The 26,433-nt window shown below is 37.7% G+C and overlaps 1 protein-coding gene across 1 annotated transcript; it reads left to right on the top strand.

Annotated features, from left to right (window-relative positions):
* The first annotated feature begins 2,604 nt into the window (after positions 1 to 2,604).
* Positions 2,605 to 26,233, top strand: LOC122808261 (melatonin receptor type 1C-like). Its single transcript, XM_044079224.1, has 2 exons — positions 2,605 to 2,800; positions 25,440 to 26,233. Exons 1-2 carry the CDS (start codon positions 2,605 to 2,607, stop codon positions 26,231 to 26,233), a joined length of 990 nt encoding a protein of 329 aa, XP_043935159.1.
* The last annotated feature ends 200 nt before the right edge of the window (positions 26,234 to 26,433 follow it).

Raw genomic sequence — 26,433 nt, 5'->3', positions numbered from 1 at the left:
CTATCCATTCTAGTGACCCCTCAGATATTTGACAGGTGGAGGGCGAGACAATCAATCAGGGAAGTATGGTTACTGCAGCTTCAGTGCCTGTTGACTCTGGCCATAACAAAAGTATGAGTGAGGTGCCACACAGGAAGTTTGTAGTGGGATGCTCAGACGAAGCTTACTATCCATCCTCCACCTGATCCAGGTGTCTATTCCCATGCCACTGAACACATCTTTGGGTGGTGCCTTAATTTTTACATGTGTGCAATCTATGGCACTTAGTACTTCAGGGTAGTATGCTACAGGGTAGAACTCCTGCATATTTCTGGCATTATCCTTAGAAGTACAGGGAAAATGTATGTGGTTGCTAGCATGTTGGAGCATAGCATTTAAGAACTGATGGAGGATCCTGGATACTGATTCCTTTGAAACCCCCAGCATGTCTCCTTTTGGTCTCTGAAAGGTACCTGTAGCTAACATTCTAAGTACTACACATACTTTTGTTTCCACCGAGGTAGGTTCCCTTCAGTTTTTCCTGGCTCTGAGGTGATGATGACAGAGGTTGCAGAGTTCCTGTAGCTCATCTCTATCCACCCTGTAGCCCACTACAATTTCCACATCATGTAGCCCCTAACATTGGTTCTGTGTAGACTCCTTTCTATGGCTGTATTCCAATAAGTTTTGGAATTCGCAGGGAAAAGCAGCACTGAGTCTACACTGTTGCGTTATAGCTTGTTGAATAGCTCCTCCATCTTGGATTGTTTGATTAGCATACAGTTCAACTTCTTATGCTGTAATTTGTATGCCACAATATTTACCTTGTTTGCACAGCTATGTATGGGTCTACACATCATGTAGAGCTACTTACTGAATCCAAAACACTGCCATGTAGGCTTTATCAAATCTGGCTGATTATTCTGAATGGATCTAGAGTTAATCTGCTAAACACCTTTTTGAATTATGAAAGCAGTAAATGGTTGCAATGTTAGAAATGTGGCTTTAATGACAAACCATGCCTCTCACACTGCATCCATGACTTTACAGTAGTGTCAATGGTGCAATAAATAGTGCACTCACATGTGGTGCTAATAGACCACAAGGCTTTGGGTTCTATTCCCACTCCAAGTGACTGAATTGCTGGCAGTGCAGCACTAGGAGGGTGCTGAACTCCTGAGTGTGTTGTCTTTCAGATGAAATGTTAAACTAAGGTCCCATCTGCCTGAGTGAGTGGTACATAGGATGGGTAAAGATCCCATGGCACCTACTGAAAAGTGTGGGTGGAAGTTCCAATACATTGACCAAATTTCCCCAAATAGTATAAATACTACCTTGGCTTTCCCCTGAAAAGAGAACACCTGCCTAGTGGGACTAACCCAGACAACAGAGAATAAATAAAATGAAAATAAGTTCATCCCATGGCACATAGCCATTCATGTAAACCGCACAGACAGTACACCACCATGATAAGATTAAATGAACAACAGAACAAGAAGGGTGAAGTTTATTTTGCTACATTAATTTATTTGTTTGTTTACCAGGGTAGTAGACTGATACATGTGGACCCATTTCAGTCACAGCAGAAAAGAAAACAACACATATAGGAAATACTTATAATAATAAACAAAAAAATACACATTAAACAAGAGCATGGATGATACAGGCATTTAATTCAGTACTTGTACTACATTGGTTCAGTAGACTGAAGGCATGTTACAAAGCATTTGTCAAAAGGTCACTAATTAAAACAGATAAATATGGAGAGGACAATATGCACAGCTATGGAAAAATAAATTCTTTGTGTTAAAATAATGGTTTTCAATTAAAATGTATGCAGAATTATGTTGTAATGTAGATTTTGTGACTTTGCTGATTAGCATATTTATACAATGGGACTGAATGAGTCAGTTATATGAGTATGTTGAAATGAAAGAAATACTGAATATTTTTCCCTACCTAAGGGAATGAAATATGTCTGCACTTCAGAGGGTGGTTATTGGCAAACCCTAAATGGTTTGTTTCCATTTTTTTAATTTGAGAAATTAAGGCGGAAATAGCATAAACACGTGCTAGGCATATCAAAAGCTTACATTAACTACATATAAAAAATACAGGAAGAGAGTGCATCTGGGATTATTTGAAATGCAGTGGGTGATTTTTGTTCTTTAACTTCCTTTTGACAGATGCTATCTCTTAGGATACATCATCCTGAGTCCCATTGGGAGAATGCCTTCCTTCTATATAGGAGGGTGCAAGCAGCAAAATCAAGCAGGTGTGAAAATTTCATTTATAACCAGCCTTATGCAAGAGATATAATGCTGTGTAAGTAGAAATCAGAACTTTACATTTCCTTTTGTTGTAGTGATCATTATATGCGTTACACATCTCATTAATTATAGAATCAAATAAGGCAATCCAGATTATTGTACTGCCTTAATATCAGTACATGTTCTAATTCTAAATCACTTTTGGTTAACTGCAGTCATGAGTGCATTTGAACTCCTACTTACCATACAGCTTTTACTGTGAACTGAAGTTTTCATTATTTTCTATATAAAATTAAAACAATCTAATTTTTTACTTTCAGTCTGAAAGGTGAGGCTGTCCAGTAGTTATAGCAATATGTCTAGTTGGAACACAAGCTGCAGTGAAAGTGAGTTGAGTGGAGGTAACCAGACAGAGCCTGCGCCCTATCAGCCGTCTGCAGCTGTTATTATCCTTCAGGCCATCGTGATGATTTTCACTATAATTACAGATATTATTGGTAATATTCTGTTAATCCTCTCTGTATTACTAAACAAGAAGCTTCATACTCCTGGTAAGTATCACAGTTATCAAAATGGAGTTTACCGATTTCACTTACATAGATATTGATAAAAGGAGAACAACTGTTAAAAACTATAATTTTTTTATTGTGGTTCTGGATTTATTGCACATAAATGAGTATGACACGCAACTGTTAAAAAATACAATTTTATTTTCTTGTGGTTCTGGATTTATTTCACATAAATGAGTATGGCAAATGACATTTATTTTCCAGTTAACTAAGAACAGTATCAAACTGAAAGCTATTTTACATGCACCAAATGAAATTCTGTTAGCTGCACAGGTCATTTAGCAAACCTATGATGTATCTGTTATAATCTCCATTGTTAAGTACCACACTAAAATGAAATTATCTTACTATTCAGACACTTTGTTCTGAAGAAAAGCATGAATCTACTGTGCCTGCAGGAGAAAAATAAAACAGGAATATGAACTATGATATAATATAGTTAAACAGTGTACATATCCAAAACAGAAATGTTGTAATGCAAGATGCATGTATTCAGCCATAGCATGATATTCAAAAGTACTCACATCTGAAACAAAAATATGTACAGCTATAGAATATGAACTGCTATTAGTTACAAAAAAATTACTGACAGCTATTTTAATCTGACTCGCTGTTTTATTTATCTATGGTTGATGTCATTTTAAGAACTTGTAAATGAAAAGTGCAGTAAGTTCATATACTATTACTCACGTCTATGCTAACATTGTCATAAATATCAACACGGGGCAATGCGAACGGTAGAAAATGTGAACTGCAACACTTTTACCATCCTCTAAATTAAATGACGGATTGTAATCCACACAGGTTTGAATTAAAACACAAGTAGGCTTTTATCCAAATAAAAATGCTGAGGTAAGGCTCCAGAATCCAAACAAATAAATAAACCAGTCTTCAGAGGTAATAAAAAGCAGTTCCGTCTTTAATGTAACACATTAAACACGTGTTACATTAAAGACAGAACTGCTTTTTATTACCTCTGAAGACTGGTTAATTTATTTGTTTGGATTCTGGAGCCTTACCTCAGCATTTTTATTTGGATTCAAGCCTGTATTGAGTATTCCTGCAGAGGTATTTGGTGTTTATTAGGCATTTTTTGTATTGCCTTACAAGTAGGCTTTTGTTTTATACTTAAATCAGCAATAATGATAACTTTTAAATCTATGCATTAATTGATTAATATGTGCCTTTAAAAATACTTAATATAAAGTACAAAGCTAAATAATTAAACAAAAACATTTGCACAACTAAAAAAAGACACATACTTTTCTAGGCTCCTTCAAACAGTTGTCGCAATAAATATGTATTTAACTGCCTACAATTATCATCTCTGTGAAATATTGTTATAACCACTGGAGTAGAGGCATCCATTTCCAACTGAACCATAAAATAATGACATATTTTCACAGGATTAATACTTTAACAATAGCAAAGTCTATGAAGCAGGCTTAAGCTATTATAATGGCAAGTAACAGTGAAACAACATTATTCTCATAATGTTGTGTTGCAAATGAGCTGGGATTTCTTAGCTTTCATAATCTGAATAGTACAGTGATGGCGAACCTATGACATGCGTGTCAAAGGTAACATGCTATGACATTTTGGGTGTTCCCCAACACCCAAGTTACCAAAGAAACTGCTTTTGCATTTGTTGCTTGTGTGAAGTGCATTGAATTCTTTTGTGCCAGGAGCCAGTTCAACAACACTGCTGCAGAGGTAAGGAATTATTAACCTCAAAGACACTTTTGGTATACTTTCTTGATAGAGTCTGCAACTGGCATGGTTGACATTGTTTTCTCTTCATGGTTACACTTCTGCAAAGGGCAAGTATCTGCATTTCTAGGAGTTTGCTGTTTTGCATTCCTCTCAACTGTCCCTCTTAATCCCTTCTGAAACTGGCAACTTTTTAAACTTAATGACAACATTTAGATTTGTAGACTAATTTTACTTCAGAAAATGTACATTAATTCACATTAATTTTTTTCTGTCAGTGTCTCAAATTAATAGTGCTAGTAGTTTTAAACTGTCCACGTCTCTTATTTCTAGAGTTGTCTCTGATTCTGTTGAGATTTATCCCTGATGTATTGAGAGCCATGGTGTTTTGTTTATTTATATTTATTTATTTAATTTTTTTTGGGGGGGGTAACACTCAAGCAGAGTCAAGTTAGGCATTTTCCTAATTTTTGACATGCTGAGCCCAAATGGTTCACCATCACTGGAGTAGTACAAAACTGTCTTCAGATTTACATTATTCATAAAGCAGTCAACCAAAATCTTAATGAAGCTTACTTACGATATCTAAGCTAGTTCTGCAGATGTTCATATTGTTTTTATTTGACTCAGAGGGGAAAAAATTTATATTTATTTTCATTTGTTAGCTGGGGTGGAACACAAAGCCAAATGGATCATTCTCAGGCTCATCACAGCAGAATATAAGAGACAGAATGTAACAAAGCTGACCATTTCAAAAAGATGCATGCAAAGTGATGAATAGTGAAGAAGGTTTTACAATCAAGATGTCAGCACTATTACAAAAACAAATATGTCAACAAGTAAATAAATAAACAAGTAAATAAATACATACATAAAATACAACTACTACCAGTACTGCGGTGGTGGTGCTGCAGTAGCGCTGTCGCCTGACAGTAAGACGTTGTCCCGTTCGATTCTCAGCTAGAGCGTCTTCTGTCTGGAGACATGCTTAAATGGGTGTACCTTCGTTGAAGGTTGTGCATCAGAGCTGGCAACTTGGCACATAAAAATCTACTGCCAATCATTAGCGGACTGGAGTTCCGCTGTGGCGACCCCTAACCGGGAAAAGCCAAAAGACACAACAACAACCAGCATTTAAACTGAAGATAAGTTGCATAACTACTTCAAAATGGAGCATAACTGTTAAGTATTCAATACTCAGTGTATATATAACTAGATGTCCAGTATTTGGGTTCATACGTAGTTACTAGGCACGCTGTCCGGCAAACCATTATGGAGTCTAGCTCGCATCCCCCCTTGCCCCAATGTACTGTCTGGCTAAGTGACATTTTGAAGGTCACTCAGGAGGGGAAAGAAGTCTGAGGTAATCAAACCACATACAGCATGAAGTAGCTTCTTACCATCTCATAGCCATAATCCTCTGTGCTAAGTGCCAGACTGAGGAAGACAGAAGGAAGTAAAAGTTATTGTAGTGTGAAAGGAATGTGTGAAAGATTAGGAAATAACTGGGTAGAGGTTGACTTCATGGGCAAACCTGAAGATAATATTATGAAGAAAATGAGGGCTAAAGGGAGGAGAATGGGTTTAAGTTATACTACCTGGCAGTACTTACTGAAGATTTTATTTTTCAAATGCTTTTAATTTGGAGATGAAAGGCTTTGTTGTGAGGAAATATTTGCATCTTTTGGTAGGAGGGATTCACATATATGGGGAGAGCTAGCTTTAGTTGAAAAACTATGGTCAGAATCATAAAGTCTTGTCCTAGCAGTAACTAAGGAGGGTGGTTTGTGCATTTGAAATGTTAGGTTATAGATAGTATACGTTTTAGTTAGTTTAGATGGCAAAAGAGGTGATGATCTATAGGTTTAAAAGCTTACAGATAAGAGGTTAGGTTTAGGATTCATCTTTTTAATTGGATTTCATTTTGCCTTTTGAAGGACACTGCAATGATTTTCCCTTTTGGAGCCCAGGGAGATGACTCTACAGGTATTGGTAGCTATGGTTTGAAGGGATGTCAGATTTTTCTTGGAAGGATTGGATATAATAGGAAGGCCCTAATCTATTCTAATACAGTTGTTGAAAACATTACCATTCCAATAACTTATTGGAGATTTACATGAAACCAGAACAGAAAAACTTTTGACAGTATGAACAAAAGCCAGTTAAAGGTACAGTTGTGGTAAAATCATAGTATATTTCATGTAAGCATATTTTTCTCAGTCATGTAATCAAACAGATGAGGGGTTGACATAAAATGAAGAAGCAGATGTAGCAAATCAAGTCTTTAATGTTCTATTCCACACCTGAAAGAATTGGAAAAAGCTGTTGAATTGGGCTTCATTACTGAACAGAGAATAACTGAGGAGACAGAGCACAATATCATTAAATTACACTGCAGTATACTATATTGTCTTACAGAGCATGTCTAACAGCCCTTCTCAGTCAAATTGCTTGCTGCCCTGCAGATTTCTGGCCTTCAGGAATGCAATTAGACATTCCCTTAGTATTATCTCGTGGGCTTCCTGGCACTGATGTTACATAATAGCTCTGAAGTTACATGGATTTTCCTGTTCCTTATTGTATAAGCATACCCTAGTTGCTGTTATCCAGTTCTCAGGCACTTTCACAGCAGCCAGTTAAGTTCTACTGATGTCTACCTGTCTGTCTGAGGACATCTTCATACATTGACAAGATTTCAGAGAAGCCTAACAGGTAGACCATGTAAATCCTATGTTTCATTCTTCCTTAGAGAACGGGCAACCTGTAAATTGTACCCTGATTTCCAGCAGGGTGTTAATCTACAGGTAATGCCTGCTGAAAAAACAACTCTGCTGCTTCACAGCAGCTTATTTACACACTCGCTAGGCAGCACTTTTACTGGTTAGTGAGTGTAAACTAAAAAAGAAAAAAATTAAAATAGAGTGCTTGTGTGTGTGTGTGTGTGTGGGTGTGTGGGTGTGTGTGTGTGTGTGTGTGTGTGTGTGTGTGTGTGTGTGTGTGTGTGTGTGTGTGTGTGTGTGTGTGTGTGTGTGTGTGTGTGTGACACAGAGAGACAGATCGAGAGAGTGATCGAGTGATCCCCTGGCAGCAGCAGTAGTTAAGAGGTTTGCGTACTTCTTGACCCCTTAGACATACCTTTCAACCTCTTAGAAGAATAAATCTGGACATTTGTCTGACATAATGGAAGGACAAATGCTCAGAAATGGGGACACATTTTAAATATTGCTCTTATAAACTTAGAAAGTTGCTAGAATAAGAAGATTTGAGTGGAATCAGAACCTTTGGAAGGTATTTAGCTGAGGAGCTAGTTGTGGTTTTTAATGTGTTGGAAATAAAACCTTTTTTTAACTCCACATACAACTGCCACCACTGTCTTTTGGATTTGCTTCAGTGAAAAATATTTTGCACCACTTATAGGTTTTCAAGTGGAAAGTGTGACTACAAGTATGAAGCTGAGCAGTTAACAAAGGAACTTGGAGTGACAAAAGATACTGAAGTTATTATAGCAATGAATGCTGAGCTGTAAAGTTAACAGCCAGAGACGCTGAAGTGAAACATGGAGGAAATATATCTAAAATACAACAAATAGCTGTTTAAAACAGTGAAAACTGTTAAAGATGGAAGTCATGAATAACAGGAAAATTTAAGTCACCTGAGTTTTGTGACTTTTATGGCTTGCCAACTAGACCTGGGATGGATTCAAGAGTATCAATGCAGTTATCCAAGTCCTGTTTGAAGGAAGATGGTGTATCACTCCACTTTATATGCAGGGTGAATCTATTCCAGAGGTTGGGGGTGGGCTTAGTAATGGACCTCTCTCTCTCTCTCTCTCTCTCTCACTCTTTCTATCATGTTATGTTTATCTACTGATAAAGATTTAAATCCCTGGTTCTGCTGTCTGTGGGACTGTTTGACTTATGTAGGAACAAGAGATCCAGGACTACCGAGTCCCTAATAGAATAGAAAGCAAGGCATGGTTCTCCCCTGAGGTTTCTATATGATACTGAATAAAGGGACAGTGTTTCTATCTTTTCTAGTACTATAGGGTTTTTAAGACAGTGATCATCTTATTTAGGAACCTCGAAAGTCTCTCTAGCTTTTTAATGTCTAATGATATATACTCCAAAGACGGTGTTGTATTCAATAGTCATAATCAATGCTAAATACAAGTCACTGGTGACTGCTTTAGAAATGGATGACATTTGGCAATTATCTGCATTAAGAAGTATTTCTTGACAACTGTCATTAGATGCTGATCAAAGGAGAGGGAATTATCAACCCAAGTTCAAAGGTCCCTAACTACATTATCATTTTAAAGTGGGGTATTGGAGTTCTTTAACAAACTGGACAATGCTGCACTTTTCAGCATTTAATTTGAGCCAATTTTAGCACACCAGGTATATTTATTTATTTATTTATTTATTATTTATCAAAGTTTGATGACCACGATAGTCCACTGGGCCTGGAAGAGCCCGTTTTCAGTGGAGGCCTGGGTAGAAAAGCTCCACAGAAGTAGTCAGTTATATAAAATCTATATAAAGTTATAAGGTAGTAAAACAGTGAAAACATACAAAGGATAATATGCAGTTAGTTAAAGGAAAAAAGACAATAACATTTCTACTTTTAGGTGATAAATTAAAAAAAACTGAGGTTCATATATTCAAAACATTATTTACAGAGTGAAGGTAACTATACAGTTAGATATAGAAGAGACAAGACATTTATAATTCAAAGTAGTGATTTACAGTTATTTACAAAGGATAGGGACTGCAGATGAAAAACATGAACATTATGTACAGATGAAAAACAAGTTTTTTTTTATTTTTTGGAGATAGTATTATAAGGAGAAAACAGAGAGGAGAAAGGAGAGGTGGGAGAGGTAAAGGATGATTTATAGTGGTGGATATAGGGGAGCTTATGTGGTATGGAGTAGAGGTTTATAGTATTAGGGAGAAGGTGTTGAGGAGTTTATGTGGTAGGGGTACAGGAACAATCCCACTTTGAAAAGAGGTGTAATTGTAGAAGAGTTTTGAAGTTAGAGTGGCTCTGAATATTTTGAAGGGAGGCCGGAAGAGAATTTCAGATTTTGGCTAAGGAGCAGGATAATATTAGGTGACCAGGGGGCCGAAGGGGTTTATATATGTTTAGAAGATTGTGGTTTTCTGATCTAAGTGACCGGTTGGGAATGTAGGGGGTTAAAGAGGTGGACAGAGAGGGACAACTAGAGGGTCTGATTATGAGCTTGTGAGCAGTAGAAACTTTGAGAAGTTTGAAGTAATTTGGAAGTTCAAGCCATTGCAAAGAATGGAGAGAGAGAGAGAGAGAGAGAGACAGTGATGAGATGAGTTTCTGGAGTTAGTGGCAAACTTGAAGATTTTATTGTAACAGGTTCATAGGTTCATAGGTTCATAGGTTGGTACTAGGCTATCAGCCCTAGGGCCTATATAAGCCTAGCTATAACAATTCCCTGGCTATTTCTTCCAACGCTATTTACTTCCCTGGACCCTGTCTAGCATGGCGACTGACGTGATCCCTGCGGTGAATTTCCTTTCTCCCATCCAATCGTCAAGGTTCCTTTTGAAGAGGGCCAAAGAGGCACTCTGCTTGACATGTATGGGCAATCTATTCCAGAGTCTGGGGAGTCTCTGGGTCAGGAACCTATCCCTCCAGCATGTTTTGTTTATTGTGATGACAAGGTTTAGATCCTTGGAGCGTGTGCCTCTGAGGGATTGGGATTTCTTTAAGTGTAGCATGTCCAACAGCTCTGGGTTTGACATGGCCTTGTATGTTAAGCAGAGATCGCCTCTGAGTAGACGATATGTGATGGAGTATAGCTGGAGTTTTTTAAGGCGGTCAGCGTAGGGCATCTGTTTTAGGCCTGTGATTCTTTTAGTGAGGTATTTCTGCGGCCTTTCCAGTTGTTGCAGATGTCTTGAGAGATACATACTAACTGGGGCATTGTATTCTATAATGGGTCTAATGAGGGATGAGTACAGTGGGGCAATGACCTCCTTTTTTCTGGATGAAAAGCCCTTAGTGATGAGGTGTGCCACATAGAAGGATTTCCTGACTGTTGTGGCAATGTGGTTATCGAAGGTGAGACCACTGCCCACCTGTGTCCCTAAGTCTCTTATCACACTTTTGGTGTTTAGTGTACTGCCACCTATATGGTAATTCACAGATACATGTTTTTTTCCCAAAGGGGATAACTATACATTTCTTGGCATTGGGCTTGAGCCCATGGCTCTGGCACCAAGCATCTGTTTCTATAAGGCCCTTTTGTAGATTATCCACATCATTTGGGGATTCAATAATGGCTCCCAGTTTGTAGTCATCTGCAAACTTTGTTAGCCAGAGTCCCTTAGTGTTGGCCTGTACTTCGGAGAAGTAGATGCTAAACAAGAGCGGTCCCAGGACTGAACCCTGAGGTACTCCACTTGTCACTTGTCTGGAGCTGGATTTGGATTCGGCTATTTTTACAGTGTGGGTTCTATCAGTAATAAGCCAGTTAGCAACCCATTGGGTGATGTAGGGATTAATGCCCAGCTTAGTAAGTTTTTCTATGATTCCAGAGTGGGGGATGGTGTCAAAGGCCTTGGCAAGGTCTAGATAGGCTGTGTGGACCACCTTACCCTTGGCCATGGCTCTGGAGACTGATTCAAAGAAGTCAATCAGGTTCAGGAAACAAGATTGGCCCTTCATGAACCCAAACTGGGTGGCGTCCACTGTTTGAAGGTTGCCAATGTCTTTGTTTATAAGTTCCATGATAATACGGTCCATGGCCTTGCAGATAAGGCTTGTCAGACTGATGGGATGGTAGTTTCTGGGATCCAAGGTGGATCCCCCCCTTGTGGAGTGGGATAACTGTAGCTCTGCGCCACTCAGTGGGCACTAAACCTGAGGTGAGGCTATGATTAAACATGACACTTAGGTGAGGTGCCAGTTCATATTGTAGTTCATGTAGTACACAGCCTGGGATGTCATCTGGTCCCATGGATGCTGTATTCTTAGCTTTGGAGAGTGCATTTTTTACCTGTGTGGCCGTTATTACTGGAATTTGGCAATCTTCCTGTATTGAGATGGGCCATTTAGGGGGTGAGAGGAGGGTGAAGTTGGCACTGAATCGATCTGCCAGGATATTGGCAATATCCTTGGGATCAGTATAATTAATGCCATTCTGTTTTAGCTCAGAGCAGATCTGAGCATTGCCATTTAGATTCTTGACATAGTTATAGAATACCTTGTGGTTGTCTTTGGAATCTTTGGCAATTTTATTTTTGTAACTAGCTTTGGAGGATTTTATGAGGGATCTCCGTTTCTTACTGAGGCTGGTAAGGGAGTTTTTTGCATCATGGGATTTTCCTGTTTTCTGCAACAGTTTCTTCCTTTTGTTGTAAAGTTTGTTTATGGCAGGGGACCACCAGATTGGCTTCCTTTTTTGGATGAGAGCATCTTGGTTCTATTTGGGATGGCATGATTCATGCATGAGTGGATGTGCTCGTACAGTGCCTTAGTGTAGGATTCAGCAGTTGAACTTTCAGTTCCCGTCTGCATGGGTGTCATGAGGTTTGTCACTTCTGACTTGAGTAGCATGAAGTTGACTTTGGAGAAGTTTTTTATGGAGGTTTCCTTACTGGGGGGTGGGGGTGGGATGTGGATGTTAAGGGTGATTAGCTTATGGTCAGACCTGACTAAAAAGGGGGTGACCATAGTTGTGGAGCATTGATTTCCCATGTTGCTAATGACCAGGTCTAGGATATTGAAGCCCATGGTGGGACTATGGATTAGTTGATCCAGGGCATTGGAATTTAGCCTTCCAGCTTGGCCTGTAAGCCTAGCTGAAGATTAGTTAAAAAGGGAGGTGGCATACATAAGAGATGGTAAAAGGTAAGTTCTTGCTGGAGAGCTTGGGCATCAGAAGCAGATTTGACAATGATGCACAGTTTGCAGTTGTCTACAGTTTTAGCTGGCCATAAGTCTTGGTCATTGGTCTGGATGTCAAAATGTCAGTAGTGAATAAAAAAGGTTCCAGCCCTGCAGAACACTGCTCGTTACCATTATACTATAATGCTGCACCTGCCACCCACACAGTGTGGGGGTCTGTCTTTTAACTAAATGTATATCCATAGTAACACATTTTGATCTATTTTTAATGCAATTGGTTAGTTTAGTAATTATACTAGCATGGTGGATGGTGTCAAATGCCTTAGAGGTAACAAGGTGTACCATGTAGGCAGTATGACCATTGTCAATAGCTTGTGCTACTCTTTTGAAGAAAGTTTACCAGATTCATTGGCATGATATAAAGTCAAACTGCTGTGGTCAAGACCAACGAGATTTTTAAAGTAAAAGTTTATCAAGTCACAGGAACTGATTCTATCAAAAGAAGGGTGAGAGGACAAGTATTTTGACTTTCTATGTCAATAGATATCAAGGAAGTGCATTTATCTTGTTCAGTATGTAATAGAACAAAGCCACATCAACAGAAAGAACCACTTCAGTTAAGCCAGATTCCTGAACTACCTTGGTCGACAGTAGCTACGGATGTCTTTGAGTGGAATGGTCAACATCACTTAGTGTTAGTAGACTCTTATTCAAATTGGTTCGAGATTGACCTGCTTCTGAACCTAACTTCCAGTACTGTCATTACATGTTGAAAATATATTTTTCTGCCCATGGTAGTCCGCACCGTTTTTTCTGAGAATGGTGCACAATTTACAAGTCAGCAGTTCAAGAAATTCGTAGAAGTGTGGGACTTTGTTCATATTCTGAGCACTCCTGAATACCCTCAGTCAAGCGGCTTGGCTGAATGTGCAGTTCAAAGTGCAAAACAGCTGTTAGAGAAATCCAGATGTGACAATGTCTATATTTTTCTTAACTTGTTAAATCTCAGAAACATTCCTCATGATAATCATCTTGGTTCACCTGCCCAAAGACTTATGGAATTGTCAGATATGGATTTATCTAACAGCTGTTTTGCACTTTGAACTGCACATTCAGCCAAGCCATTTGACTGAGGGTATTCAGGACTGCTCGGAATATGAACAAAGTTCCACACTTCTACAAATTTCTTGAACTGCTGACTTGTAACAAACCAGAACCACATTATCAATCAGCAGTAATCTATTTGCTCCAAGTGCTAAAAACAACAAAGCAGTAAGAGCTCAACTGTTGAAGCGTTTGTCCTAGAAATCTTACTTTGATAAAACCAGCAAACGACTGTTCTTTACAAAAAGGGGAGATAATGAGGATGAAGACATCAAAAGGTTTTGATCACATTGGATTTGTGAAAAGTTTGTGTCAACAGCCAAGATCGTACATTGTGAAATCACAAAGAATGGAATTCAGATGAAATCGGAAGCATTTGTTACCAGTGTCTGAGCGAGTGTTACAGTATCTTGCCTGTGACAAAGACTCTAATTCTCAGAGTAACTTGTCCAATGTTCCTGTTCCAGAGGACATTCCGTCAGCAATCCCTGTTCCTGAGAAAATCCCTGAGACCCCACAAGCAGAACATTCCCCAGTGTCTGTCCCTGTTGCGAAACACAGTCCCAACTATTATATCACAAGATCAGGTCACATCTAGAAACCTAGTTCCAGATACACATCAACCTGGACATGACTGTTTTCTTTATTAGTGTCTTTATAATTGCAAGCCCATTGAAATGTCATTGTTTATATAAGACAGCTCAGTAAAGAGGGAGGATATAGACCATAATATGTGATGTACCTTTAAGAAGCATTCCAGTCAGTGAGTACATGAATAGAAGTACTGAGCACAAGCAAGCAAGCATGCCATTTTGGGGGAGCAGACAGAGTGAGAGCATACATGTATGCAGTCAGTCAGTTAGTTAGATAGTTCATTTAAGTTTAATGTTCTAGTTGTCCATCCTGATGTCTTTGTATATAATAAACTACTTAAATGAACACCCAAGCCTCAACATCTTCTTAATGTACACAAAAAGAAGTGCCTACAGCAAAAACAGTGGCAGGCAAACTAACAAAAAATACTTATTACAATGTTTTTTCTTTTTTGTATAATTTTGTGAATATTGTAAATAAATAAATATTTATTTAGATAGCTACAAATACAGACATAGCTATAGATATATGAATGACAACTCCTCCTCTGCTTAGTGCTTATCATAGAACTTTGACCTGTTGAAGTCACTTTGCTTATAATTCAATATGTGTTGTATAACTTATACAATGTGAGCGTTTTACTGAGTGAAGACCACACAGAAACTCTAACAAAGAATTTCTGAGAATACTTACACAATTAAACATATATAAAGCATTGTATTAACTATAAAGTATTTTCACTTTTATATTTGATCATATCTCTAAAAGATAAGAGAGGTGGCAATAAGAGTTTATTGGAAATCAGAGAGCTATGGCAGCAATTATGACTATAAGGCAACCCTCACCTCCTGTATAACTGATGGACTGGGGAAGTGCCATCATCTAGGCTACCATCAGGGTTTTTGTGCTCATCCTTATCCCCACTGCCTCCATACCTCCCAACCATACCGAATTTATCGTTTTTATGGAGTTTTGGGGTCCAAATGAAGGGGTGCCACGATTTCCGAGTGGCACCCCTTCATTTCCGATTTTTTCTTTTGTATTTTTTAATTTTTTCTTTATTTTTTTAAATTTTTAAAATTTTGTGCTATCCGAGCTGACGTCATCATGTATGCGATGATGTCAGCTCCATCAGGGCTACCAGCCAGTCGGAACTGAGCTCAAAGAGCTCACATCATTTCTGGCTGGCTGCAAATGCTTGCAGGAATGGATTAACAGCAGCAGCAGGCTGCAAATGCAAGTGACACTCAATTTGGATGTCCTGGAACTTCAGCAGCACTCAGTTTGGATGTTCGGCAAGCAGGAACGGATTAACGGCAGCAACAGGCTGCAAATGCCATGTCCGGGAACAGAAGCAGCACTCGGTTTGGGGACTCAAGTGCAAATGGATAGCAGCACTCATTTGGAAGACTCAAGTAAGGGAATCAAGTGCAAATGGATAGCAGTGTGTGTGTGTAGTTATTCTTTCAGTTAACCTGGGCTCCAATTCATTCAATCTGCAGTTCTTTGAGAATTGTGATACTGTGTGCAGAAGCACTTTTAACTAATGTGCGTGTGTTCAGGAATCTCTTGCAGTCCGTTTATGTGTGTTCAGGTCTTTCAGATACTGTCTCTAATTCATAGAGTGTGTGTGTGTGTGTGTGTGTGTGTGTGTGTGTGTGTGTGTGTGTGTGTGTGTGTGTGTGTGTGTGTGCGCATGTGTATTTCATTCAACCTGCAGGTCTTAGAGATACTGTGCAGAATATATTCAGATTTACTTCTTGTGACTTGTGCATTTGAGAACACATCATTCTTTCAGTTAACTTGGGCTGGCCACTCTAATTCATTCAACCTGCAGGTCTTTCAGATACTATGTGCAGAATCTCTTGTAGTCTGTTTATAAGTGTGTGTGTTCAGGTCTTTCAGATACACTCTAATTTATTGCGTGTGTGCAAGTCTTTGAGATACTGTATGCAGAAGCTCTTATATTCCGTTTATCAGTATGTGTGTTCAGAAAGCTCTTGTAGTCCATTTATCAGTGTGTGTGTGTGTTCAGGTCTTTGAGACATTGTCTATAATTTTGTGTCTGTAAAATGCCGCAGTTAGAGCAAGACCCTGAGTTTTCTACCCATGCCACCACTTCTGCTTGAAAGAATTATTGCAACTGTATACATTTTCACAATGTCTGAAATATTTGGCTCATACGTTTTGGTCTGTTTCTCTTAAAATTTTGATGGTGCAGTGATAGTGTGGTTGACTCCCACCAAGAGGTTCTCTGGTTTGATTCTCTGCTGAAGTGCCTTCTGTGCAAAGCCTGCATGTCCTCCCTATGTTTGTGTGTTTCCTCCCATGATACAAATACATGAGTCTGCAGCATTTCTCCCCAGGCCTCTGGCTTTTCTGAAAAGTGGCTTTGTTCCAAGTTGGGCTTTCCCAGTAAACAAATGTTAAATAAAATTTATGGTTTTCTGGCAAATTATGAGAGCTGAATTCATTAAATAATGATAGCCATTTAAGTTTATCTTCTTATGGTAACACATGGTAACATTTTATTTCTAGCAACTTTCTAAGATTATAAAAGCAATGTTTAAAATGTGTCCCCATTTTGGGGCCTTTGCCCCCCCCCCAAATAAATTATGGCTTTTTTCTGATTTCTCGTGCTGCACAGTTCTTCAGGGAAAGAGAAGTTTAGTGCTGCTTATACAACATCCACTTGTATTGTTAGTAGCACAACAGGTAGTATATTTGCTTTTGCTCTAGAAAGTTGTGGGTACTACTCCCACAGTATGTAGATGGATTGCTGATACTGTACTGTGTTGTATTTTTAAAGAGGGTAGATGCTGCAGTCCGGAGAATGTCCTCTTTAATGTGCAATTATCTATATGACTTACTTCTGCAGAGATTGTGCATTTTTACTGATACCGGTGGATTGTAGAAGTTTAAGTAGACTTTCATGATGGAAATTTTCTGAATTGGGCAGTTTTGTCATTATTGGTTCATGCATTTTGTTTCATTGTTTACTGGAAAAATGTTAAAAACAATAAATTTAAAATGCACTCTAACAAATGTGCTGTATTATACAACGAATATAACTTAATAAAGTCAGGAAGGTGTATCAAAGAAAAGAACACATGTATGTTTCTTGTTTTGTGTGCAAGGGGCCAATGATTTGAAAATGGCCCAAAGGTAATCTTTATCCACCACTGGCCAGGTGCATTTTCTTTGGATGTAGTGTGGGTTTCAATCAATGTGAGTTTCAAGGGCAGAGAAGTTTTAATGCCAAGTCTATTTTCATGGTGAGACAGTATTGCTTTGTTTGGCAGATGTATGTTAGTGTTTGTACATTGTTGTGCTGCAAAATGTAAAAATAAAATCCAAATAATCATTGTAGAAGTAAAGCAGTATGCACACATTAGTGATTATGGTAAATGGGGTGAAATAGCCAGGTAATGGGACATTGGAATGGCTGCAGGGGGACTCTGGTGCCATATTTTGGTTGTCTGTTCAATTTGCGTTTGAAAGTTGGTATCCCACAATTCCATCGGAGTGGGTGGGGGGGTTACGTAATTATGTATGCAAATTAGATGTTAATCAGCGTACAGATTTGTACCTATTTTTCATGAGCCTTGTCCAGATTTTTGATGTTTCCAGGTTGAGAGGTATGACTGCCTCCCCCACCAGCAACATGGCTTGCCCTTTTGATCCATCTGTACTTGTGAACTTTTGGGATTCTAAAAATCTTTGGAATCCTGAAGTTATGGGTATTAAACATTTTTGTTTGTTCCCAACTAATTGTTTCATGCATCAAACAATTATATAAAAGCATGTTGATCTTATGAAATGCTATATTGATTTCATTTTTGGAAACGTGTACATATTTTCCCTTCATCACCATGTAATAACTCAGACATTTTACTAGAATATATGCTGGAGTCCATTTCAACCGTTCTTCTCCATTGGCAAGTTGGGTCTATAATGCAAGCTCGAAAGCCCTAATAACCGAATACAAAAATACCGACACATATTCTGCAAACCGCGAATACACTGAATGCCCTAAACCGTGAAATTCTAAAGCTCGAACCGTCATGCTTGTCCCACCCCACCGCCCGCTACATACTACCTACCCAAACAAACTAAACACATACATACACCAACCAAAACCCTACTTTTAACCCTAAACTAAACCCTACTTCTAACTCTACACTACATCTTGCATATACCACCATCTAGTCACTTACCTTAACCTGCACCCTAACCCTAAGGTACGTAACTATCGCACACTTACCTTATGGAGCTATACCACGGAAGGGCCAACCATGACGATTCGACATTTCGGATTTCGTGCTTCAGGACAATCGAAGTTTACGTGGTTCGATGGAGACGTGTTGGCGTTTATGTATTCGAGTAAGTGCGTCTTTGAGGATGTAATAGGGAATCGCCAAGTTTCATAATACATATAGAAGAATCAATGAAAAGGGAGTATAATACTTTTTGTTCATGTCAATTCAAGTTTTTTTCTTGTGTATTTTTGCTTCCCTTGATAAATATTTTTTATATATATATATATATATATATATATATATATATATATATATATATATATATATATATATATATATATATATATATATATATATATATATATATATATTACCTTCACAATCTCTATCAAAAGCATCTATAACAGGGTTAACAGAAGGGTTATAAGTAAGTGAAACAGAGAAATCCCTAATTACACTCTATGTGGAATTACCTGCATCACTGTGCATATAACCTAAATTTAACTTTCTGAAGACTAATTTCAACTCTGTTAGTAAGTCAGCTAAACTGGGTCTATATTATAACAGCAAACACTTAAAATAGCAAACACTGCATAATCAACCCCCCCCCCCCCAAAAAAAAAATGAAAACACAAAATTCTGAACAAACGGAACAGCGATTTCTGGTCTGCAAAAAAAAAAAAAAAAAAAAAAAACACAAAAAAAAGGGTTGTTGATCTCATTACAGTTACCATAATCATTGTAATGGTTACCTAAAGAAAATACCTCACTAAACATTTGTGTGGGGATGTTATTCCCACTATTGCCAAGTATAGCTTGGTCCTTGGAGTTATTATCTAGAATGTCAATACCATACCACTTTTCCCATTTTTTACCTTACAAACATAGGATCATAGGTTCACAGGTTCATAGGTTTTAAGCATAACCAATTTTCCTTTCAAAGGTGAGAATTAAACACTGCACCTTGTGTCTGTGAGGTAAACACCTAAAACTTTTATGCCAACCCCCTTCCCATGGCATGCAGTTTTATTTGCATAGTCATTGGCGTTACAATGCAGTTTCTTTTGTTTCCTAGTAATAATAAAAATAACACTGCTGGTCAATCTTTCCATAAATATTTTGATACCTATATAAATAAGAATTAAATAATAATAAGCCATTTTTAATTTATTGTTGATTGTCTTATATTCAGTCATGAGTTTCTTAATATGACGTTTGTTATCACCAGTTTGTGCATTCTTCAATTTACAACCATGCGTGTCAAACACGGTATTGAGCTTTTGATACAACTTTGAGTTTGTATATAATCTGTTTGGGAATTTCTACAAATATAAACCTTTTAGCACGTTATTACTTTTTAAATATTCCCTGAAAAAAGCAATATCATTTTGAAACTTCAAAGTTTAAACATCTTTTTTTTTTCAAAAAGGTCAAGTTGTTTCAATACAGTCACAAGTTTGCTTGTCCTGGTTCATTGATGAAAAAAAGAGTAAGATTTTTGCAATTAGGAATCCAATGTAGTGTTTCCATTGTATTTCTGATATTGTTAATACTGCTTTGACCAAGTGAATTGAGGAGGCCCATGTCAACATTAAATATACCAGCATTGAAAGTAAATATATAACCTCCATGTCTATGATTATTCATAGAAATCATGTCCTCCATGGTTATTGTTTCTCAGATTATATTTAATGACTTCAGTGTTAACAGTACCTGGATTACTATCAGAAGATAGTCTTGCCACCACAGTGAATCAGAACTATATACATAACTATACAGCTAAATATGTGCATGTATATCATTATCTCACTCTCTCTCTTCATAGATATATATATATATATATATGTATAAACAAAATGGACTGCTTATTGCAGAACTCTAGCCATTGGTGCTGTACCTCTGAAAATCACCCAGTTAGCTATCCTTCCTCTGCATCTGCAGGTTGTTATCACTGTAGATACAATAACCTGCAGAGGTAGGCTATTGTTTCTGTGGTGACACTGCAAACCTGATAAGGGGATGCCACTTACTAAAGTGAAGTCTTCAACAGCTCCTGCACTATTTCTAATTTTCATGATCTACATGCTGCACAGTTAGACAACTTCTGCAAGTAAGATTTCTGCAGCAAATTGAAGAGTATTATAGTTTCTTTATTAGTGAAGATTAGGACAATGACCCTTAACTTTAATGGATTTCATTGCCTTAAGTTCCAGGTACAGAATGAGATATGATGCTGAGACTATTACTGCTTAAACCACACCCATTAGCGTATGACATAACTCAGTCTAGCCCCTATCACCCTGCAGAAGCACAGGCTCAATGCAGAAAGGCATAGGAATGCATATAAGAGATGCACATGTACTTGTATTGTGCATTTATGCTGAGGGCTCATAGGATAGGTATGCACATGCATAATTGATTCATGGCTTCTTTACACCAGTACAATGGCAGCTGCACCAATAATAGCCCTTTCACATGTGCTCTTCATTGTGGTTAATAGATATAACCATGGCTAAGATTAACTAGAATAGAACTTCTTAAATCTGATGAAATTTACACCAGTCTTTTACAGTGCATCATTTTAAAAGTCAGTGGGCTCCACGTTTCTGAGAAAGTCGGGGAATGCACAAATAAACTAGAGCAAATTATAAATATCAGAGATAGCAAAAAATTATCCATACATTTTGCAGTAATATCATCAGGATTGGCCTCTGGTTTACTGGTAAAGCAGGAAATATTGCAATGCTTGTATGCTTCTTCCTGCAAACATTTGGAATGTTTAAGATGCCATATTTAGTGCTGTCTACATTACTATTTCATCTGCATAGGGTTTTAATATAGACTCTGGTCTCTGTCAATGGAAATGCCCAGTCCCACTCTACAAGTAACTTTTCTGTAAATTAGAAATGATATACATGACAAATTAATTGTCATGTTACTTCACCCTTACAGCAAACCTTTATAGGCCTACATTTTACTATATACAATCTCACACATACTGAAGCCGTATATATAATGCTTCACTGTGCTTCTGCTAGTTTTTAATTAATAAATGAAATGTATGACCCAGAGTTGATTGAAGTTATATAGATGAGGAAGGTGTACTTTATTGTTAGTATGTACTTGCAGGTTACAAAATACTGCAGCAGCAGAGGGAACAAGGCACTGGATAGACCACTTCAGTCCATAGCAGACTTTCATCCTCATGGATGAACTGAGAATGTATGGAAAAAAAATGGTAAAGGGGGGCAAAACAGGCAGAGAGAGAGAGGTAAGGCATGGAATCAAGTAGGATCTGACATAAGTAATGCAGGGAAGTGCAGGAAAAAAGCCAATGACATGTTTGGATATGTAAGGTCAAAGGCTAGGCAGAATGTAATTGCTCATTGCAACATTGGTGGTGGATCTGCCATAGTCCAACCATTAACACAAGATGAGGAGTACCTACTGTCTATGAGGGGGCAAGGACACTGATACAGATGAGGATGTTACAGGAATTATCTGAGGTGGCGTTGATGCCACTACACTAAGAAACCAACAACATCCACTGACAGGCACTGTGGAAGGTTAGTGTTTAGCTGGCTTTATTAATTTCTAGTAAGATGTACCTGGCATGTTATCCTACGTGCTTATAACTATAACATGTTTTCTCATTAGATACTCCAGCAACATTAGATGTCACAGAAATGCAAAATACACTTCATGGTAAGTGCATATATCATACTTTTAGAAAAAAATCATATTTAACCACAGCAGATCAAATTAATCATATTTAACCACAGCAGGTCAAATTAACCACTTTTTGACATATTTTTTCACAAGGTCAGCACCAGAAATAACTGCATTCTGTGCTTCAGCACTGCAGGCTGATGATGATGATGATGATGATGATAACAGCATGGCTATTGATCACAATGCCATTACTCTCATTCTTGTGTCACAGCCTCAGGAGAGTTGCATGCAGTAACAAAGTATGATTGCATGGCTTCTTCACCACAGCAGGTGTTTACTAGTTCATGAAAAACACTGTGCTGTTCTCTTTCTCTCAGTCTGCTTGATAACATTCTGTTTATATGGCTGTTAAAAGGAACAGATTTTCTCTCAAATTCCTGCCATGGGCATCGAAGAAATTACATTACTAAAACTTCTCTAATCAGTATAGATGCAATTAAAAGCTTCTAAGTCCAAAACACATTGAATCTCAGTCACTGCAGGCATACAATTAGAAAAAGGTTAAATGTGCTTATAATCCATACATGGGAAAATTGGTTTAATACACCTGGTACTGAGACTTTAGTTTTACTCTCCTGCTGTATGTATACTATTGCAAGGGGTCTATATCACATAATCAAACTTTTAGAAGTTTGAACACCATATGGTCGAGGCCACATGTTCGAACTCTTAAAAGTTCGAAACTCAAATAATAAAAAAGAAGAACAGAAAAAAACTACCGGAAAGCTTAAGCAGGGGGACAAGCTCCCCTGTAAACCCCACATGGGGGGGCTGTGCTCCCCACACCCCCTGCTCTTTAAATATACCAACTCTGAGATCGTACTACAGTGCAGACAATGGAAAACTTCCATTGCTTGCACTGTACTGGGATCTTCGTTGAAACATTTAGACTTAAAAGTTCGATCATATGGCATTGACCATTTGATGTTCAAACTTTTAAAAGTTCAACAACGTGATAGGTACCCTATTGAAAGCAGCTGCCAGTTGACCTAGCCCTCTTATCTTCTAATGATTTCTTTGGTTGAACATTGCAAAGGTATATTCTGAAAGCTAGTTTAGGAAATTTGTCAGATCCTTTTTCCTTCTTTATTGCCACAATGCCCCCAGTGTTGTGTCGTGAATATTACATACAGATGAGATATCTCACAATATTATTTTAGGCGAGGCTGGCCTTTGCCAATATAGAAGTGGAAAAACACTGTCCTTTCTCAAAGTAAATGCAAAGAGACAAAAAAAAACATATGATGGTAACATGGCAGTTAATGAAATTAACAGTGGAAGTGAATCTAACATTGCAAACTACAAAGGCTAACTTATATACAAGAAACAATCACTGTCCAACTTCGGTGGCACTTTCTAGAATTTTCTTTTCAATCACAATTCATATCCTTAAGTTGACATTCACATCATGCAATCACCAGTAATGGCTCAGACTGGTACATTTTAGAATGTTATCATGTTATCAAACTCTGAGCTAATTTCCCATGACCTCAAGTGCAATATCGTTTTCTTTACACAGTACTTTTATAGCCAGGGTTGTAAGCACAATGGCAGTCTTTCTTAGTACACTCTTCTATCCATGTGTTTTGCTAACACTGCAACTTTCACATACAAAGTTCAAGTATTTTAGAGCTATGTTTCCTTATCTAACTCAACATCTGCAGGATTATGAAACACCGAATACGAATTTATTTTCTGGCCAAGTTTGCTCAGGAGCAATATGTAAAATATAGAAATCCATTTTGACACTTACATTTTAGTATTTCACCTAATTAACACTCACATTCTAGCGGCAATGTGTATTAAAATAGGGACTACATTTTCCAGAGAGCATATTAGTGAAGTGAAATAGAAGATGATGAGCATGCTTCAGGCATTACACAAGGAATATGAGAGGCATAGAGACTAATGACCCGATAGGTCTTGGCAGGACAGCTAGCACTGTGGCCTGGGATCATTCTATGTGCTTAATGAATACCAGTTGGAGAATTAAGCTTGTGTTGCATGAGAAGTCTACATTTTATTGGTAAATGTGGAAGCTGGAAAAAATGTGACTGTTTGGAAGCTGTTAGCAGATGATATCTATCTGAATGTTAAAGTATGTGGAATTGTTTTCCTGAAAAGTAAGCATGCTAAAACTATGAAAACTGCTTACTATGATGGGGAAAGTCTAATGACATGGAGAACTTTCAATGATGGAATTTCTGTTTATTCCTTAGTTTCATACAACTCTGATATATATGATTTCTTTTTAAAAAAAACGCACATTAATGTTCTAGAGCAACCCGTTGCCACCTTGTTGACCACTGCTAACCCTTTCATTTTTTTCAAATGTCTAAAGTAAGTCAGAGTTTTTTCTGAAATCCAAATTTATCACAGTTACAGGGTTACTGTGATCCACTTCCCTGTTTACTCAAACATAGACATAAACAAGGTAAGTTTGTTGTGAGCCAGCTGGTGTGAATCTGTACTGGAACTGTCAGAGCAGTTCATTTTTTGCTCCAGGAACATTGCATTCTCTGATGTTAGCTTCATTGACACTATTTAGTCAACCACTGGAGTCAGATATTCTGCATGGTAACTTCCTGGACTACAGCTTTCTCCTCCCCTGTGGATTGGTTGCACTGCAGCTTTCATGCAGTCTGTCAAGACGACTCCCACTTTCCACATGGGATCCACATTTGTCCATGCCCTCCTTCAGACCCATCATTGTATTTTTCACTTTATCTGTTATCCCCGCTGGCCCATCCTATTCTCACTACTATCTTGCAAAACTGTTACTTCATTTTCTTTCTTTTTTTTTTTCCTTTTATTGATGAATGTGGACACAAAATATGTTTTAGATCTTTTACATCTCACTCATTTTCAAGCAAGTTCTCTAATCTCCCTCACTGCATCCCTGCAATGTGCTGTATACCTAAATAGCACATTTTTATTGTGTATTAATGTATGCAACTAACTATTCTGTATGTACACATTTGCAGTTTGTCATATTTCTAACTTTTATGCATGCATTCCTCACCTTGACCCTCAATTTTCTGTATTTTATTTCCTTTTCTGTTACCCCTCAATTGCCTGTATTTTTTTTTCTGCTAGCAGTGATACCACCATCCCAGTACAAAGAAAAAATGGGTAGCACCTTTTGATGAGCGAAATGCATGTGATAGAAAAAAAAAATAATAGCAGTAATAATAATAATAGATTTATTGCTTTTAACAACTTGTAAACCCTTCACATGATATGATTGCTATTATGGTCTTAGAGAATGTATTTCAGACTTTGACATAAGAAAATTTGTACAACTAATAATTAATTGAACTTTATGTTCCTTTTTGCAGGTAATATCTTTGTCATCAGTTTATCTGTAGCAGATCTGATTGTAGCTGTGTACCCTTATCCATTAATCACAATTGCTATTTTACAACAGAAATGGCCCCTGAGTCCTGTCCAGTGCAAGGTGTCCTCAACTATTACTGCTCTCAGTCTGTTTGGATCTGTGTACAACATCTTGGCAATAGCAATCAACAGATATGTCTGCATTTGCCACAGTTCTAGATATGATAAACTATACAGCATAAAGAATACATACTGCTATGTTTTCTTGACGTGGATACTGTGTATTATTTTACTGTTGCCTGTCACATCAACAGATGCCATACAGTATGACTCACGAGTTTACTCCTGTGTTTTCAACTTCACAACAAACTTGTTTCTGAATATTGCTTTGTCATCTTTGCAGATTTTAATTCCATTGTGCATTGTGATGTTTTGCTACACATGGATTTGGATTTTGGTCATTCAGGCCAAGTATCGGGTTAGGCGGGATAACAAACAAAAGCTGAAATTTAATGAAGTGAGAAACTTTTTCACCATGTTTGCAGTCTTTGTTCTTTTTGCAGTTTGCTGGGGTCCATTTAATACAGTTGGTTTGGCATTTAGTTTTAGCCCCAGAGGAAAGGCACCAAAGGTGCCCGATTGGTTGATTGTACTAAGTTATTTCATGGCCTATTTCAATAGCTGCCTGAATGGAATTATTTATGGAATCTTTAACCGTAATTTCAGAAATGAGTACAAAAGAATTGTGTTGTCTATATGCATATGTATATTGAGACAAGTTCAGAAAATGACCTAGAAGAATCAGATTTATAATTCTAAAATCTAAATTGTTTTTCTAATAGGCTAAGGTTTTACTTTTGCTGACCTAATCAAAGATAAATGCGCATGTAACCCAGCCTTAAATACTGGACTTGTATCTCCATGAGGAGGTGGTTAAATTATTCTGAATGTATATCAGTTTATCACATCTGTATATAAGAAACGGCATTCTCTTGC

Source organism: Protopterus annectens, chromosome 8.part0 (genome assembly GCF_019279795.1).
Source record: "Protopterus annectens isolate FY-2018-M chromosome 8.part0, PAN1.0, whole genome shotgun sequence".
NCBI lineage: Eukaryota > Metazoa > Chordata > Ceratodontiformes > Protopteridae > Protopterus > Protopterus annectens.
Note: the sequence above shows the minus strand (reverse complement) of the source record. Positions and strands in the feature narration are given on the sequence as shown.

Coding starts and splice junctions, on each gene's coding strand:
- LOC122808261 (XM_044079224.1), top strand. CDS start 2,605: ATGTCTAGTTGGAACACAAGCTGCAGTGAAAGTGAGTTGAGTGGAGGT. Junction 2,801..25,439: donor CAAGAAGCTTCATACTCCTG/GTAAGTATCACA, acceptor TCCTTTTTGCAG/GTAATATCTTTGTCATCAGT.